The sequence below is a fragment of the Anopheles marshallii genome, chromosome 3 (assembly GCF_943734725.1).
Source record: "Anopheles marshallii chromosome 3, idAnoMarsDA_429_01, whole genome shotgun sequence".
Lineage (NCBI taxonomy): Eukaryota > Metazoa > Arthropoda > Insecta > Diptera > Culicidae > Anopheles > Anopheles marshallii.
The window spans coordinates 57,151,995-57,170,524 of record NC_071327.1 but is presented as its reverse complement, the minus strand read 5'-3'; the positions used below and the strand labels follow the sequence as shown (position 1 = coordinate 57,170,524).

At 42.4% G+C, this 18,530-nt stretch overlaps 1 protein-coding gene across 1 annotated transcript in view; it reads left to right on the top strand.

Annotated features, from left to right (window-relative positions):
- The window catches only part of LOC128712890 (uncharacterized), a 60,518-nt gene extending 43,786 nt beyond the window's left edge, over positions 1 to 16,732 (top strand). Inside the window, exons 6-8 of the mRNA XM_053807756.1 lie at positions 3,051 to 3,248; positions 5,308 to 5,708; positions 16,648 to 16,732. Of these exons, the coding sequence (XP_053663731.1) occupies positions 3,051 to 3,248; positions 5,308 to 5,708; positions 16,648 to 16,732 (684 nt within the window). The remainder of the gene's footprint in view (positions 1 to 3,050; positions 3,249 to 5,307; positions 5,709 to 16,647) is intronic.
- The last annotated feature ends 1,798 nt before the right edge of the window (positions 16,733 to 18,530 follow it).

Sequence of the window (18,530 nt, the reverse complement as noted above, 5' to 3'; positions counted from 1 at the left end):
TACTGCACCGCCCTACACGATGTCTCGAAGTTGTGTTTTGTGGACGAAGCTAGCGAAACGATGTTCAACCATGTTCAAGGATATATTTCCCAACAAAAAAAATGCCAATAACTCAAACAAGTTCACAGGGAACTTTTTTTTTCATTCAATTGCTTCTCTACAAGATAGTTTTGTACATCCATTATAGTGAGCCATTCAGTGCAAATGATAATAAAGACTTCTGACGGGTCGTTGGTAGCAGTGAAATTGACACCGATGAAGGTACTGATGATCAGTTCAGTTGTCAGAGAGTAATAAATCTAACCGTTTATTGATTGGTCCATTCGAATTGGCCAAAAGTTTAGCACCATGTCAGAAAAGTTAACCCCAATCCAATATCGTTTCATTCTGATGCTGTACGACCCCAAACTTCGGTCTATCAACAGAATGAATTCATTTTACTTAAGCCTGTACAGCTTTGTATCTTCTCAACCGGTTATGTACGATCCCCGGGTAGCTAGCGGCGTCAGTTTGCGATGGCGATGTGTGGATGTTGACCAAACCATCATGTAACGAGAAATGGGTACTTACGCTAGATGAAGAAACGTGCCAATCGCATGGCTGACCCCGTCCGAGGCCAGTGAAACGATGATGCACCCTTGCGAAACCCGTCGGAGCTGGATTGGGCGAATGTAGTGTACACACAGCATTGATGCGAAAAGTAATACGAAACATTCCGTGCTGAAGTGCTATTCTGTCGCTCCGAAGCGATGATCGGTGTGTCGTAACCTTTTACAATTTACCATCCAATTTCGGAGCGACTTATTCGTTGCGAATGGATGCTGCCCTCAGGTAGTGCATTTTTACTCAACACCCGATTGTCAAGTATTGACTAGTGTAGAACATGACGGTCGATATTGTTAGTTGCAGTTATTGTTGTGAAAAACAAATTGATTTCTTTGATACTTGATCTAGAATTTATAGTCGATTACATCAAATGGGAACTAAGCTATGATCATTATGCATTGTTTAGAATAAACCAAATAGTAACCTAATGTAGTTAACTGCAAATAGATGATTTGATAAATTTAGTAGAAAATTGTGTAAATTATGTACAGATTTATATTAACATAATAAAACAATTTATTGTTTCCGTAGCTGATATTTTATCTCAATATCTTTCTTTTTTTACAAAATTATTACAAACTTTCTTCATTTTGTTTAAATTTAGTATTACTCTGGGGGCAATTCCATCATTTTATTATTATTTAACTTATGTTAAAAATTGCATGAATTTTCCTACAATAAAAACCGCCTTGTACAAAGCTTTTATTGAACGGTAGCAGCTTTTCGCCATTTCCTGAAGGGAAAAACGTCTTTTGCTTATTTATATGGTTCTAATAGGGGAAAACTTTACCATCGCAATCAATTGTTAGTGTTGAATCTCTCTGTACCTACTATAGCTGTGCTAGATGAGAGTTGTTTGCTGACGCCAAGGAAATGTGGCAAATGGAAACATTCCATCCCATTTCCTGCCAATAGAATATGGTTTCCAATCGCATTGCTTCGTGCCATTCAGGGATGTTTTCTCTCCCTCTTCAATGTACAATAAAGAACGGAATCAGTTCAAGATAATAATTTTCACTAAACGACCGGAACTTACGCCGCCGTTACAGCACAAGCTTTTACACTCACGCGTCCTGCACGTTCTATAAATATCACAAAAGGCTTTTGGCAAAAAAAAAACTATTAAAATTAAGCTCATTCAGACGTATGCACGAACGGACGGCAAACTTTGCAGACTCGTTTGTGACTTCTATTGTGACTGCTGTTGTGGGAAAGTCAAGTGCTTCCGGCTTTTCGCTCACTGCCCTGGGATATTGTCTCACGCGTTTCAAAACACGCATACACTGCTGGGGCTTGAGGGTGTTGCCTGCCGGTAATTCAGCGAATCTCTTGCTGTAGTATTGAACCACCTTCCAATCATGTAGCAACTTGAACCAAGCTTACTTTACCAAAAAAAAAAAAGAAAAACAAGTTCACAACCCTTGCTTTCTTCCACCTTAATGGCCGTGTTTGGCTTGTATGCTCCTTATCGTCTAATATCGATTCCTTTCCAGTTGCTTCATTGTGATTTAACACGTACGACCCGAACTGAAGTTGTAGCAGCCTGATTGTATCCCCCTTTCTTTTCTAATACCTCACTGTCAATCATTTTCCACCATTTTGAAATCAGCAAAACGTCACCATACTATTCCTTCTTGAGTTATGCGAATCACTGTTGACTTATTGGTTTGCTTTGCCCCACTACAGCTTGCCCGGTGATGAGTTACCATTCCCCTTGCTCGGTCGCGTCACTTAGTGACAGTATGTCCCACTATACGGCTTATTCCTTCCAATTACAACTTTGACACATTCGCTCGTGTGTGTTGAACAACTCACTCTATACCGCTTTGCTGTGATTCACTCTTTCGCTCTCACTCTGTTTTCGCTCTACTGCTCTGTGATTTCCCTATCTCTTTGGCTTTTTCCTCTTCTGCTCTGTCTGTCTGTTTTGTCCGTCGCTATCTTTCTCACTCACTCTCGCTCTCTCTCTATCTGTCTCTATTTAGTTACACTAAACCACACACACATACACACATACAAATACTCACAGAGAAATATTCTTGCTGTTTGTCTATCCAACTGTGTTTCTACCTTTCTATCAACCGGAAAACAATAGCAAACTTTCATTCATCCCGCTAGCCACCTAAGTCACCTAAAACTAATCTCGTTTCTGATCGATTCTCTCCCTTCAAAATGGTCTCTTCGTACAACCTCGATCTTATACCACTGTTGCATTGCATTGGGATGTGATGGCTGACCTTGCGGGATCGTTCCACCATGTTCGCCCCCTATGCAACAACGCGTTGCGGGTATCATCGAATCTGGGTGCCCCCCTCTTGTTCTTCTTTGCCTACCACTATCACCATCACCACCACCACCACCACCACCAATCACCAATGCCCACCTTTACCACCGACTGCCACTGTCATCCCCTTCACTTCTTTTGGGGGGCACGCGCTCGGCAGCCTTACCATCCGTGGCCGGAGGAGCCTTCCTCGGTGATCTCGGAACGTTGCACACGGGCCCGTATCAACTCGGCCATCTTCGTGTCGTCCGAGGGCAAAGGGTTCGATTCGATCGAGTTCATCCGACGGTACGGCTCCCAGAGTGTCCTCTGTCGAAAGGCCAAGAGTGCCGAGAACGTGTCGGCCTCCGAGCGACAGGTGAGTTGCTAAGTGTTGTTGTTGTTCCATTACCCACCTGGTTGTTCACCCCGTTCCGAGCAGTGCCCGTGTTCAGTGTGAGTTGATTTGTTTGATTTTGTGTTTTGTGTGCGCGTGTGTGTGTGAGTGTGTGTACCGTGTTTTTTGTCATTCATTTACCGGGCCGGTGGTTTACTACTAATCGTTTATGGCGAAACTAAGTGTCACAACACACATCACACGTGTCGCCAATGTTTCATACATTCACGTTTGTTGTTTAATGTTTCTTTATTTGTCACAACTATATGTTGTGTGCTTTATACACGCACACGTCGGTCTAAGTGTTCATTACATTCCGGGTGGTTTTTATTGTACGCTATTAATTCACTTGATGTCCCAATGCACCGTGTGCACAAAGTGAACATTCCAAGCACAACTCAATGGAACGCCTTTCACCGGAAACACTCCACACACTCCAACACTTGCTCCAGTCTTTTGTACACTCGAACACACACTACAGTAACACTGCAGCACTCATTTCAATGTTGTGTTTTTATTAACTGTTCCCAGTTTATTTTCATCCCACTCATTGTACAAACTGTTAAAGCTTTTATTCATCTCATTAGTGATTATAGAGAGGCATGAGAAGAGAGCTCATGATGTATGGCCAATAAAATCTAATTCATTTTATTTTACTACACTCGAATGTGTACCAGTTCGCTAGAAGCTGTAATGTGCTTCAGATATACGGGTACGGAGACATATGCATTATAGTTTGGTGTTTGGGAACGCCAAACAACCGGTTTGGATTGGCTGATAGTAATATTAAAATTTTATTAAAACTGTGCTGGCGCACCTTGAAAATTTTGAAAATTGTTCGAAACTTATAGTTATTGGACAAATTATAAATTTGATCAAAATAATTGTTCACAAAACAAACAGAACTCAAATGTAACGAACGTATTCTTCGGTAAAACTTGTTTAGAGCATTAAGCAACAATTTAAAATCCATCATTTTAGGATCTTGTGTTTGCAAATCTCAAAGTCGTGAAAGTATATTTTTAATCAATTTTCGATCACTTCTATTATCACAAAGGTGCAAGTAAACGAAATCGTTATTTCAGCCCGGATTAGATACAAAATTGTTAAATTCCGAAGTGCTCTTTGAGTAAGATATTATTTACAAACTGCATTGCATACATCTTGGCGTTTAAAACAGGGTACAGGGGAGAATTATCATGAAAACGCAATCAATTTTTGTACCAAAATTTTATATCTTTTATAATTAATTGTACTTGACGCTACCTGCATCTGTAATTGCTTAAGGTTATTTTTGGATGTAATTTACTTAAGCTTTGCATTATTGCTGTTCATCGACCGATTTTCTGTAGATCCCTACCGAACGAAAACACGATAGTGTATGAACTATCTCCCTGGTGCTTAAGTCTTCAAACCCCTCATCAAATGCTGAGCAATGAAGCCTCCCATTAGTAGAACCGCTCGGGTAAATAAATGAAGCACTTCTCTAGTTTCCACAGCATCGATCGCACCGTTTTCCCAAAAAAGGAGTCCATTTAGAGAGTTGCCAGGGGTGCACACTATTTGCACGGGTTTCCAACCACTTTCAATATGCTCACGATCATACCAGGGCGGTAATGGGATTCTTCACTCACTCCGAACGTTAAGAGATCCATCAATGGTTCACAGCCGTAGTGTTCTTCCACCCAATGTCGCTATGTTTCACCCCGCAGTAGAATTGATCCTGAGTGTTTTCCTTTTTCGTGTGTGTGTGTATTTCTGTGTTTAAAGTGTACTAGTTGTTCACCCGGCTCCCGACAAAAATTCCCCCCCAATCACAATCGGTGTACAAATGCGTACGGCACACTTACACTCTCTCGATTTGCAGCCGAAACGGAAGCGGTACCGTCAAACCACCACTGTGCGTGGTTTTTGCATAAACAAATACCCTTTTTCCTAAAAACGTACCAATGTTTTCTCCCATGTTTGAAGTTCCTTCCCTACCGAGGTGTCGTTTGACTTTACAACCCCACTAACGGTGTGTCTGTTTGCATCTTCACAGCGGCGCTTCTCCGAGTATCCGGAGTGGGAGACGGAGGACAGTACGACGGGCAACGGTACGTCCGCACACTCAGCCAGTAATACGAGGCGGAAAAAATCGCTTCGCCAGGACTCGATCGAGCTGGTCGAATGCCACAAGGAACCGGTGGCGGTGACGGTTCCAGTCCCAGTACCGGTACCGACCGTTACGCCCGGTGCCGTACCCGTGGTAGCTGGTACAACGGCAACCCTCGTCACGGTTGGTGTACCGATTGCCATCGGCAGCAAACCGGTAGCGTCCGCTGCCGCAGTCGCCGCCGCCAGTGTCGCCTCAGCAGGGATCGTGAAGCCGACACCGAAGCTGTCCAACCTGCCGACACTCTCGGTGTCCGGACCGTCACCACCGCACGAGGAAGAATTCCTGTAATGTATTGCCGTTTCACATTTTTTTAACTGCGCGACCATTGCTTTTCTCTCCCCACCCGTTGACATCCACATGTACATGTGCTCATCCCTGTATAGAACAGTCAACTCAGCTCTGTAGCATTGCAAAAAAAACACCAATCAAATGTTTTAACACAAAATAAGCATTCATATTGAGCAATCCTTAAACTCATCTGCGTTTGATTGCCGCTGCTTTCTTTGCGTTATTTGCCTATCTGTACAAAGATTGACGACAAAACTGTAGAAATGTTTCATACCGAACGCATTAGTGGTAAAGCAGCTTTCAAGACGAATTGAAGTGATCAACTTGCTGGAGAATGTAGAAAGAAAGAGAAAACAGAAGGCAGACCGATATTTCCCTCTTAACAGCGGGTCACTTCAAGAAACGTCTGTAAATAGTAGTGAACGTGCTATTCCGTACCGTAGTTCCTTGACAGCTCCTTCAATGTTGCATCTCCTGTTAAATGCTTAGCAGTCGATTGTAGGAAACATTATACCATACATGTAAAATATTATTGCAATAGTGTAAAACGTCAAATTACTAACTAAATCTTTGCAGACAAAATATATAGCTTAGTATAGTAGAATTAAACCCTCCTACCCTTAAATCGTGTATGTTTCCGTTTATATTGCATAGCTTTGGGCGCTTGACAGTATATTTTATAAAGTCGCCTAAAAGTATACAAATGTATGTCGATTATGCCAACGATTACAATTAATGAACCAAACATTTCATCATGACTTGTTTTTCGCTCATAATGAAAGATCATACTCAGTCTATTCAAAATAAATTTTTAGTTAGTAATTTGACGATTTCAAGCTTTGTTGAGCAAAAAAAGCGAATCTTCTTCTAACAAGCGTCTCAGAATATTAAATAGTAACACAAACCAAGAATTACTGTGACATCGAAAACTAAACGCTAGCGAGTTTGTTGACTTTTGGAGTCATGCTCTTTGTTTGTTTTTTATTTATTTGTAAATTGTTATACTGTAATATATTAGGAATGAGCAAGAAGCGCTATCAATTGGAGCGAAACAACCTATCTGCTTTTTTTATATTCATATACAAAACGAACTGTAGTAGTTCATCTACTGTTCTAAACCACTATTTATTGGTAGAAAAAAAAACATCTCTCCAGAAGAAAACAATTTCTGAAAACTGATAAAGGAAACAAAGCTGAAAACTTTTCTTGGATACAAGTGTCCAATTAAAAGGATATAATTATTAAACAATTATGCAGACTCTAACACGAGAACGTTTCGGCCTGGGAAATTGACACAAATTACAACAAGCGTGGGTACTCGTTGCTGACTTACATATGTTATTGTTGCGGCGTGAATATATCGCTGCACAACCACCTACTAAGGAAAGAGTAGTTGTATGAGTTATGTAGACTAGTAAATATTAGGTAACTTTGCTTTTACTACCCGCCACGATAACTATCCACAACTTAACTAGCTGATCTTTACATCAAACGCTACCTTCCCATTTCGCTTAGTGTGTGACCTTTAATACCATTGGGACTGGGTATGACAAAACGAAAAAAAGAAAGACAATAGTGCTATCATTTCTCCAAATGCTTACGACACACAAGAGAGCTATTATTTCGATTTTTATCCCTTCGAACTTCGAACAAATTCGTCACCTTCACCAAGTAGTGCCAAAGCGCCAAGCGGAGTGATAGATATTTGCTGGAATTTGATACAATTTGATCCTTCCCTTATGATATTTCGTCGTTAAGAGCGAGAAGTGGTAAACAATACAGATAAATGTATCGACTACGTGAAGATGATTCGATTGGCCGGATCCGGCATCCGATGAGACGCTTGCCCTTCAGCATTTTCTGCCCCCCCGATTTGAACTTGCTCCAATCGGAACAGAAAAGTCAATGTCGACGAAGAAGAAAACACTACAGAAACTGACCACAACCCAAATGGTCCACCATCCGAATGATGAGATAGGTTTGTTTTGGGTTGGTTGATTCGTTTTGCCGTTTCTTTATTTTGCTTTCGGACAACGACTTATGTTTGATCCGATGCCGTACGGTCACCGATGATGGCGTTGTTCCAAGCGGACGGTCCCATGTTGGTCTTGAAGTTGAATTTTACGCAACGGTTCTCCCTGAAGGAGATTTCATTTCACTGTTTCTTTATTTCCGTCCAACCATCCATTGGCCATCAAATCTTCACCGACCACAAACAACCTCAGCTTTCTGTCCATATTCCGATGTTATGCTGTGCGTAAGTTCATTCCGGGAACTGTCATTTCTATTCCTTCAATGTCAATGTGTTTGAGGTTTCGATTAATGTACTTCCGGAGCGGAAGCGGGACCAACAGCGAGAGATGAGCGAACCGGAGTCCACTTTTCCGGAATGCCTGCAAAGCAAATACCACCACCGTGAACGACCAACTTGACCCGCACCACTCGAGCAAGGATAATCAAACGCCGGAAAGGTTTTCGTTTTCCTGCAGCAAGCCGATCCCGACCGTCGTAAAAATAACAGTGACGAATTCGTTGCCATCGATCGGACAGTTCCATTTTGCGGTTCGGTGTACTGCCCCCTTTCCCCTCCCCCTACAACGGCGCTCAGCAGCTTCAGCTTATCGTCGTTATTTTGCCGATATCCACAATCCAAATCATCAAATTGTCAAACCGTACCGTCTTGCGAAAGGTTAAACAACCTGTTCCCTCTGCGCACCGTCCGGCCAAACCGTCCCTACACCGCTAGGGCTTGATCTTTGCTACAAAAACCTTTGGAAATTCAATTATGCAAATCACGAAACGAAAATATGTAAACTATCCTCCGTTTCGGGACACGAACGAACACCGGGCCGGCCAGCTGTCCGTTCGTGTTAGGAAGGTTCCTTTTCTTGGCAGTGGGTGTTTGTTGGTGCTCGTTTTCGGCGAGCGGATTTCGTTCCACATTTGCCAGGATTACATGGTGCTTTGCTCGATGAAGTGGCACGATTGTGGATTATCGGGTGCCCTTTCGGTTCCCTGTGTTCAAGAAGGCTTTAAACTTCTAAGCCATGGGAGTCATTTTAAGGTTAAAGTAGAATTCCCATTTGGGGGGATTTAGTTTCAGGGCGAGGCTAGGACCATTCGTGTGAATGGCTCTCGATGGAAAGTTAAAGACACTGTTCAACTGGACAGAAGGTGTGTTTCGAATTGAGAGATAATAATTTTAAATGTTGTTTTTATTTCATTGTCAGCTTAAAATATCCTTTCTACATTCACAACACTGGTCAAATGCAACTCGAAATCGAAAATTCAAAAATGGTTCATTATGCTATGAAAGTGGCATTATCCTGAGGTTTCCATTGGTGTGCCTGAATGTGACGATGCGTATAAATTCATTTAATTCCCTTCATTAGCATCGTTTCCGTAATATGATTAGTGTTTAACCGCTAACACATGGCACGTGCACCTAATTAGATGATACGCTAGTTACTGATAGGTGCATAAATGTAATTTTAAATCCATTTCATAACAAATGGTAGTTCCTTGGTAGGAAGAGCTCGAGGAAAATCGATTCTGTAATGTATGGAGTGAAAGAACACGATCATAAGATGCTAATGTTAAAAAATACAATGGTTGGAATGGCAGGTTCAGGATCGTTTTTTTATTTTATTTATTGGTGTTTTGTGCGCCTCATCAGTTGAAGGACAGCTGCATGTGAACAAGCGTGTACCTATTTGTTGTAGAATGCCAACGAGCTTAATGCAATAAATCCTTCCTCATTTCCTGGGACCGGACGGAAAAGGCTAAAGCGCTACCTTCTAGTGCACTTAGCAAGAACGCTGCACATCCTGTGTAAGACTAAAAGCAAATTCCACAGACGAAGATCCGTATGGGGAACATGTCACGCGACGGAAATTACTGCATCCGCCACGGCAAACACGGAAAAGGTAAAGCAATTTTCTCCAGTGCGCACCGTGTAAGATGGCGGTTTGTAGCTTCAAGCGGGGGTTTTTTTCTCTCTGTTCTCCCTCCCGCTGACATGCAGCGGGGCGAATGACACCCGATAAGAATGGAAAACCCAAGAGTACCCGGGCAATACCCGGGATGCAGCGTGTCGAGTGTGGAAAGCCAATATCGAATATAAGGAAACATCCATTCCACGGACGATGGGGGTGAATGTAAATTCAAAACCTTCCCTTACCGGAGATACTCGCAAGGTGCTCAAGTGCCACTTGGGCGAAGGAATGGCAATTCCCTAGCGCTCGGGGCATCCGTGTACTTGACCGGATTTCGATTACAGCATTATTATCCGGTCGCGCACAAGTTAGCAAGTCGCAAGTGAAATGCTTCGCAAATATTTCCCCCATTTTCTGAGCGAACAGCAAAATCAGGGCACACGGAGTGCATCCGTTCGTGTGCCGTTGCCGTTTGGTGCCAGCCAATACTCCACTACGCTTTCGTGTGTATCGGTGTGTATTGCTGTGCGTTCCGAAGCCGGGAGGGCAATTTCTGCTTTTAAAGAAAAGGAAAGATACGGGAAGTTATTCTTACCCTGCCGGATGCCAAAAAAAAAGAAAGATAACACAAATACCAAATACAAACAAACCCAAAGACATTGTGCTAATGCATGATGTTGATCGAGGCGGATAATGGGACGAGGTAAATTTGCAACAATCGTGACCGAAACTGGCAGCTGAGAAGGAACTGAAACGGGCGCTAATGTCAGGGTCCTTTTTTTGCTAAAAACAAACCACTTACCCATGGCGAGCGAAATGGAAACGGGGTTCGCATAAGAAGCAACCATTTGCCACCGCCATTTGCACCATTAGTGTGCCCAATTGTGATAAGCTTTGGGTTACCGGGAGGGTTTTTTGTTTTGCTGCCACTGAAAGGACACACACACACACACCACACCACAACAGAAAGTGGCAAAATGGTGGTGCCGTTCCCGGTTCAAGCGTTTAAGAAATTAGAATCGGATACACTTCGGACCGCACCGTTTGGTGACGTGATTGTCGATCGTTGTCGCGGCTTTTTGCCACAAATGTTCACATCGGCGGGTGTTTTGTTTGCTGGGTGGAGACATTTCCGCACCTCGGTTGGAGAAATCTGGCATATTTGGGGCAGCTTAATGATGGTGAAAATTACTGGTAAATAAACATTATAAAAGACGACTATGGAAAATGGCAAACGGAAGTGGAGTTTTTTGCAAGCAGTTCCCTTCTTTTGTGTGATACAATTTAGAGATTGGAGATTGCAGTTAGCTTAATTCTTGGATGTGATTAAAAAACGAAAGCTATGCGATTTCGGCACATTATTATGAATTACACGATTAAAAACTGTTTTTTTTCCTTTGTGCATGGATTGCAACTCCGTATGTTAACGCCTGAAGGCATGCAATGAGTTTCGCCTAAAGGTATGCAATAGATACCAAGGATGAATTGATGACATGGGAGAACAGTAGCAACTAAACGTTCATGTAAATACATCTTACAAGCGTTGGCAAAGTCACATCAAGTACACTTCAAGTCAGCAAAGGTTATAAACAAACAAACCAACATCTCTTGCGGGTTTAAAGAGAACAACCCATCTGTTCGCTGCTTATTCTGCCGTAAAAGCTTCTATTTGAACAGCACTTTACGAAGCATGCTCTTGAATATAGCTACCATAGTCGTACTGCTTCGGGCTATTAGCTTGTCTTATCCTACAAGATAATCCCCTTCACCAATGATCCGATTGCGAACAATGTGGGGGCAATTGCAACTTCCTTTCCCGGAGAGGCCAACCGTATCGAAAGGACCCATACCAATACAATTATCAGTGCCCACACTAGCTGGGCATGTTTAAAGAACCTACTATCGTACCCGCCCCGCACTGATTGCATCCACAAATCGAACGTTCGTCACAGTAATGCGGTGCGGCCTAATTAGCACAACCGCACACCAGCACCATCACGGTTGTGTAAAGTTCACTGCCGGTGAGCCCACTTGAAGCCTCGTCCCATTTTGCACCTTAACCGCTGTGTCGAACGGTGGTGACACTGTGACCGAGAGTTTCCATCCCCAAAGGATTACGGCTTGACCGGTGATGCAGGACAATGTAATGCATCGGAAGCGTCGGCACACACCTCCACGGCGGGTCCGGCCCAGTTGCCTCCCCACCCTCAGAGCCAATTACAGGTAATCCGCTTACGGATGACGGTTGGAAGCTCTGGTCGGCATCAACTATCAACTATCCCGGAACGTCGCCTCCACTGCACTCTAAGCTACGGGTTTGATGTTGCAGCAAAAGCTGCACCTGATTGCACACCTGCCCGGGGCTAACCGAAGCAAATGGAAACGCTTCACGATAGACTAGATCTCTGTGGGTAGCTGCTAGTGAACAGAGCGTAGTATAGAGCGTGCTAGTAAATACAAACTACATTCGCAGAATACGAAGCCGAACCGTTTATTGCAGAACATCCCAGGCTCAGTGTGCCCAGGACAAACGATTGACATTTTCATCGACCATTGCTGTTGTAGGCCGTATTGATTTTAGTTCCATTTGTTACATTACACACCGTTGTATCGTTTTATTTTTGTTTGCTCATATCATCACATGTTCATCACTACATGATGTACAAAAGTTGTTAAGATATATGCCCCCCCACCCCAAAAAAAAAACACCAAATTCTTGCTTGTAATTAAGAAGCTACCTGCGCAGATGCGAACCAGAAAAACTAATCATAACTTTTTTCTTCTTACTTTCTTTCTCTTTTCTTTCCATTCTCTCTTTCTCTCTCTTTTTCTCTTTCTCCTCTTTACATTGCATTGTTTTGGCACACGATTGGCACACCAAATACATGCACACACACACACTTACACATATATTTTTATGCCTCAACACGGTGAATTGGCTTAACACGCAAATTAATCAATGGAACAATATCAACAGACTATAAAAGGCATTAGTATAAACGAATTAGTTCACGATAGAGATTGTAGTAATCAGTTTTTGTTTTGTTTTGAGCAGATAAGATTTCACAGGTGTGATAGTAAGAGATTGCGAGAGTTTAACACAATTTGTGACGGACCGTTTAGAACTATTTAAATACTTAGCCTACCATAATGCGAAGGTTTATACACTATGGTTAAAGTGTGGAAAGGTTTTATAGATTAGTTTTCCTATCGTTAACGACTACCATTGGAAGCAGGGCAGAAATGGGACAAAACTGAAACGCAAAGCGTGGAAAATGTACGACCAATATCGAATAGAAATATCTCCTAATGCAGAAAAACTAGTTAAAACAGCTGGATCAAGCGGTAGTATTATAAACGATGGCAAACTATGCAAAACCAAAAGATGACCCCGTTGGCTAATAAACAGTTTGTTAGTCTCTCATCGGGCGCGATTGGTTACCATGATGCTTTTAAAAACCTCGAACCATGTGTGATGCGTTTCCGTTGGTTTCCTTGAACAACCTCAACCGAATGAGCTTTAATGTGATCGTTACGTACCCAAAACCCAAACACTGACTGGCGCATGTCACTAGGAGCGCTGCATCATCAATACAACCGTGACTGTACCATCACAACGACCAATGTACCAATCAACTTTGCTTATGTGGCATGTCTGCACTCGCCGCAGTTTCAAAACACTGAGAAACTACTTAAAAACGGTAGGAAACCCTATAGGTTCTAGCGATAAATCGTGTGCCATCCGTGAGTATCCGCACAGTCACGCCAATCGTGCAACATTTTAAAGTTCAGCCTAATAGTATACTGTCATTTTACTTTACCGTTCCACCCTCTACATGAGGTGAGTACAAGCGGGTACTAAGATTGTCTTAATTAGAACAATGTTCATACCATTCGAATTAAATGTAAAAAAAAAAAACAAACAATATCTCAAATCGAACTGATCACAGCGGTAACAAAAAACAAATCGTTAGGAAAGCGAATGTACCGTTTTCGCTTCGAAAAGACCAAAGTGCGAGCGTGGAAGAGCGTGTGATTGTGTGAATATAGCATAAGCAAATGAACAATTTTATAAGCATATGAATGTTTTGGTACAATTTTCCACGTTTGCAAACTGATTGTGCATACCAGCAGCGATTGGGAAATGTGTGGCCGGTGGCTACTCCGTTGCTACCCAAACACCATTGGAGCGTGGCGGAGCTGTAGCCATTTGTGCATCTAGGGAAAGTTATGTAGAATTAAACAAAATGGACCCAGTTTTATTTTCCTACGAACCGAATGTATCGATTCCGAGTTGCAAAACAAATGTTACAATAAAAAGCGTTTATTTAACTAATAAAAGTTTGCCAACGTACGGCGATATCGCTCAGTGTGCATCTGCGAGAAACAGCTTGAGGTGGAAAAGTGTATTGTGTGTTACATTTCTGAAGCCAATATATCATAAATGGGACGAAGCAATTTTCACACTCACAACCCGTACGGGGGAAACTTTCGTACCCTTTCAAGTGTTATTTCGGAAAGATAAATTACACTTTAAAGGATGGTGTTCCCGCCGGAAGACCGTATAAAATCTCATAAAATTGTAGCTTTCCCCCGCCGCTATCCGCTGCAGGAACGGAAACATAATGATAAATCATGTCAAGTGCCACCTACGAGTTCCCCCGACACGAGCAATCATCGATTCTAATGTACAATATATTGCCCCGAAGTGTATCGTTGCGGTATAAATTGTGCCGTATTGCGTTGATGCTCGGTGTAGAAAAATTGTGCTTCATTCAACCGCTTGTCCAATTTGGTGAACTTCGGAAGTTAAGTTTTTTGTTAGACGGGAAGCTTTTCCGTCGGAAAGAAACTCTCATTGTTAGCCTCATAGTCATGCAGTGGCATTTATTCATACCACAGCTCACCGATAATGCTAGACATCAGAACGCGGATGCGCCATAAACCGTTCAGCTGTGAACGTTTTGGGGTGCTAGAGAACCACGCTTCACGAGAAACGAACGATTCGCAACAATCTAGCTAAGCTGTTTGGGCCAAGCGAAATCAAATAGGAACACACCCACACTACCAACCATCTACAAACACACACAAACATGTTCCAAATTTTTACTACCATTTACATGCTTCATGAACTTTCTCGCAATCATCCGACGAGCGTCCGCATCCCTGCCGCAAAACGACGCGTACGGGCGGCTCATTTTGGCATCGTGGACGTACGCCCGTGGACTACCATTTGGCAAATGGATGGATTATCTTCTACCCCATTCGGTACAGCGTTCGGCCACTCGAGCGCCACTGCACGGCGCTGCACTTAATCATGTGCCGGTGGAGGAGAGATTTTTTTTATGATGTACTGAAAAGCAAACACCGTAAAACTGGGGAAAAAAGTCCATTTCAAAGTGATAAGAAAAGTTTTTCCCAGCTTACCAGGTCACGGGTTGCTGCGACCGGTTGACCGTGATTTGCATAGCATTCACGCGGGCCCTTGCAGATTGATGATGGCCGAGATGGGACCACACGGAGCACCAAATTGTAGCTGAAAACATCGCCCCCGGGAATGTGGGAAACAAACTCGTCGAAAAGCGATAACGATTGGAGTTTGTCGTACTGTTTTTTATTTGGTTTTGTTTCGTTGCCCATACAAACTTGCGACCGTCCCTGGACGAGGGAATGTTTTTGATGGACCACTTCTAAAACCGACATTTTAATTCGATGGGAACAATACCGCGTGACAAGCGGCTGAAATTGATTGTGATCTTGCGAAGAAGAACGATTAGCCGTTAAGTGTGTGATTATTTTTAATGTTTACAAATGTGCAACAAATCCTGCGGTGTCAAGGTTTTTATTATTGCCCAGCGTATTGAAGTTTGTTTACGCAGAACGTGTTTTGAATGACATAAACCAACTTCACATACAAGCTATTATTGAAAGCTTTATTCACAAAATGTTTTGCATTTATTAGCTTTCATAAATATTCCTTACAACATTCCGTAGCAATAATAGAGATATTCTTTTCTATACAACAAAGTTAGTAGACAGAAAGTATAAAAGTGAACAAGAAGTTAATTTAATTTTAAATCTGACTCATGGCCTGGCCGTATTGCTGATGGCTTAACCAAACGAAACCAAATAAAATATTTATAACTTGATCAACTTTCGCTAGTTTCTGTGAAGTTATTCATTCAAGAAAACGTTTAAAAAACATTTGACTAAACCGCCTAAAGGTATGCAATGTTCATGACAAATATCTAATTTTACGGTTCTAAAGCATCCGTTCCGTTTTGGTTCCATGTTAAACATGTCTTTGTTTTCAGATAGGTGTCCATTTTTAATGCTTTCTAAACTGTTACTTTCCAATGTAATTAAAATACCAACCAGTATCAAATACGGTGCGACATTTGCCTATTTTTAGGAGGAAAGCTCACTCACTTTTCTTTAGTCACTTGTCCTGTAGCAAAACTACCACCCTTACATGACCTTGTCTAGCTTATTGTGTTAGCTTGTATACGCAGCACCATACCTTTAACGACAACACCCCGTGTCAACTTCGGTGTTGGCAAAGCGCCCAACATTCAGCATGTCATCGTGTACCTTTTTCCCGTCAATCATGAAATACCCTCGACGGCAGACAAAACAACCGCCTAGTGATGACGTTTCCCCCTTAACACGAACGGGCTCCGGTCCGAGCTTAATACCTGCCATTTCCATTTCCGCTTCATGCTACTGTTTGTGCTGTTTAGTAAGTGCTGCAAAAAAAAAGCCGTATGCTTTTAGTTTAGTAATAAAAAATACCCCATCCTACCAACTGTAGAGTTTACAGACATACAAACGACAAAAAAGCCTCAACACACCATCACCTTTTCGCTTTCCTGCCGTGCCGTCGTAATGCTGACTGATTTGGAAAATGTGCTAGTGTAATTGAATTAATTTTCCATTTCTTCCCATTCGCGTGGTGGTCCGCTACCGTCATGGACGTTTACCGAAAAATTGTCATCATTAGTAGACAACCCGAAAAGGACTCGGCAGTCACAGATGTCGCTAGCACAAGTTCCGGCGGTGAACAGGTGGAAAAGGAGCGCTATTAAAAGCAGCCACCAGCAACCAGTACATCGGCACTAGTGAGGGTTCAAAGTAGTGCCAAGCAAAAACGAGAGTATAGCGAACATTATTTCAATTCAGCTGTTCTGAAAGAAGGTCCACAAACCCAATGATAGTCCCGTGAGGATTTACCACCGGCATGAGCAAAAGGATCGAAAGTAACGCCGTACGTATTCTTCGCTACAAAGTTGAAGCAAAACGAATCAACAAACGAAGCCAGAAAGCAAAAAGCTCACCACACACCGAACGCAACAGTGAATCGCTTTAAGCGAAGTTCTGTGGCTTTTTTTTCGTACCGGTTAGAATACGAACCGATGACGATGGGATAATTTCTAGTGTAAATATTTAGCTAGACACAGACGGCGTACGCTCGGGTACGGAATGCTTTTCATCGACGCTTTTCCATCGATCTTCCCCGGGTGTGACCGTCGAGAGCCTCTTGGGAGCTGAATTAATAGCGTTTGCCGCCTGGCCGGAGCGGAAGGAACGCCAAGGCTGGTGAAAATAATTAGCAAACGAAACGAAGCGTCCAACGGAACGCACTTTTGACGAATGAATGCCCCGTTTCCGTAGGGATCAGTTTTTATTTATACTAATCTTTCTCCCCCTTTCACGCCGATTGCAATTGGGGAAGGTGCACTAATGAATGTACGAAGTGGCACGCGAAACGCCTGCTGAACGGTCGGATGGTCGAACGGTGCCAGTCTCCAACACTCCCATTCGTTCAAATAGCCAACGCGCCAATTAGTGGTGTAATTGTTTAACTGATTGCAGACGAAAATTAAGCACAAAACATAATAAAACATGTGCTAATTGAGGGTAAAATGAAATTTAGGCATACGTAAAGTGAAGCAGTGACCGTTAATTGAGGAAGCTTAGCATAATAAATTGAGATAAATAATTATGCTATAGGTACGATGAATAATACTCCATTTGCTTTTGAAGAAAAAAAGATGGTTTTTATTATAATTTGAAAGACAATAACGTTTCCCGATTCCGTAACGTTTCTTACAACACCCAATTGCGTACCTTTGTCGTGGCAGGTCGTATTTTAAAAACCAATTAAAGCACGCCTTGCGCTAGTCGTCCTGCTGTCATCAACACTGACAGCCACTACTATCAACGGCTACTTGATTGTCAATTTACAACGAGCACCAATACAGCTACCTTCCGAAAGTTCCTTCACACCCGTCGGCACGGGTTCCTAACCAGTCCTAATCGTCTCGTGTTTAGTACGCATAAGTAATTGTACTAAAACGCAAAATGAGATACCGGTAGCAGACAAATGGTAGGGTTTTACTACCAAAGCAACATGTATTTCGTTAAAACGAAACCCAATACCTAAAGATACCTAGCGTAAGATACAACCATTGATACATTTGTATATGACACGGGACCACTATGTGTCTTGTTTCGGTAAATCCCTCCATTAACCTTCGGCGGCATGCGCTCGAATAGAAGACGCGCACGGCATTACATGTTGAGTTGATTTTGAACACCTTGACCGCTCAAGCCAAGCCTAATGGATGAGTGGAAAGAATAATCGCTAGATACAAATCCATACAAAACCTAAGAAACGAATTCATATTCAATAGTATTTAGTCCCGATGTATGTAACAGATTCCATGTCCGATTAGCAGTTTGCAAGAAAACAAAGTATATACTAGGCAATTTGTGACGGAAGATAAAACTGATAGAAGTCCTAACAGTAAACGAAATGGACTTAACTTTCGAATGACTTTTACGCAGCATACCTTTAACCGAACATGTACTAGCTACTGTATA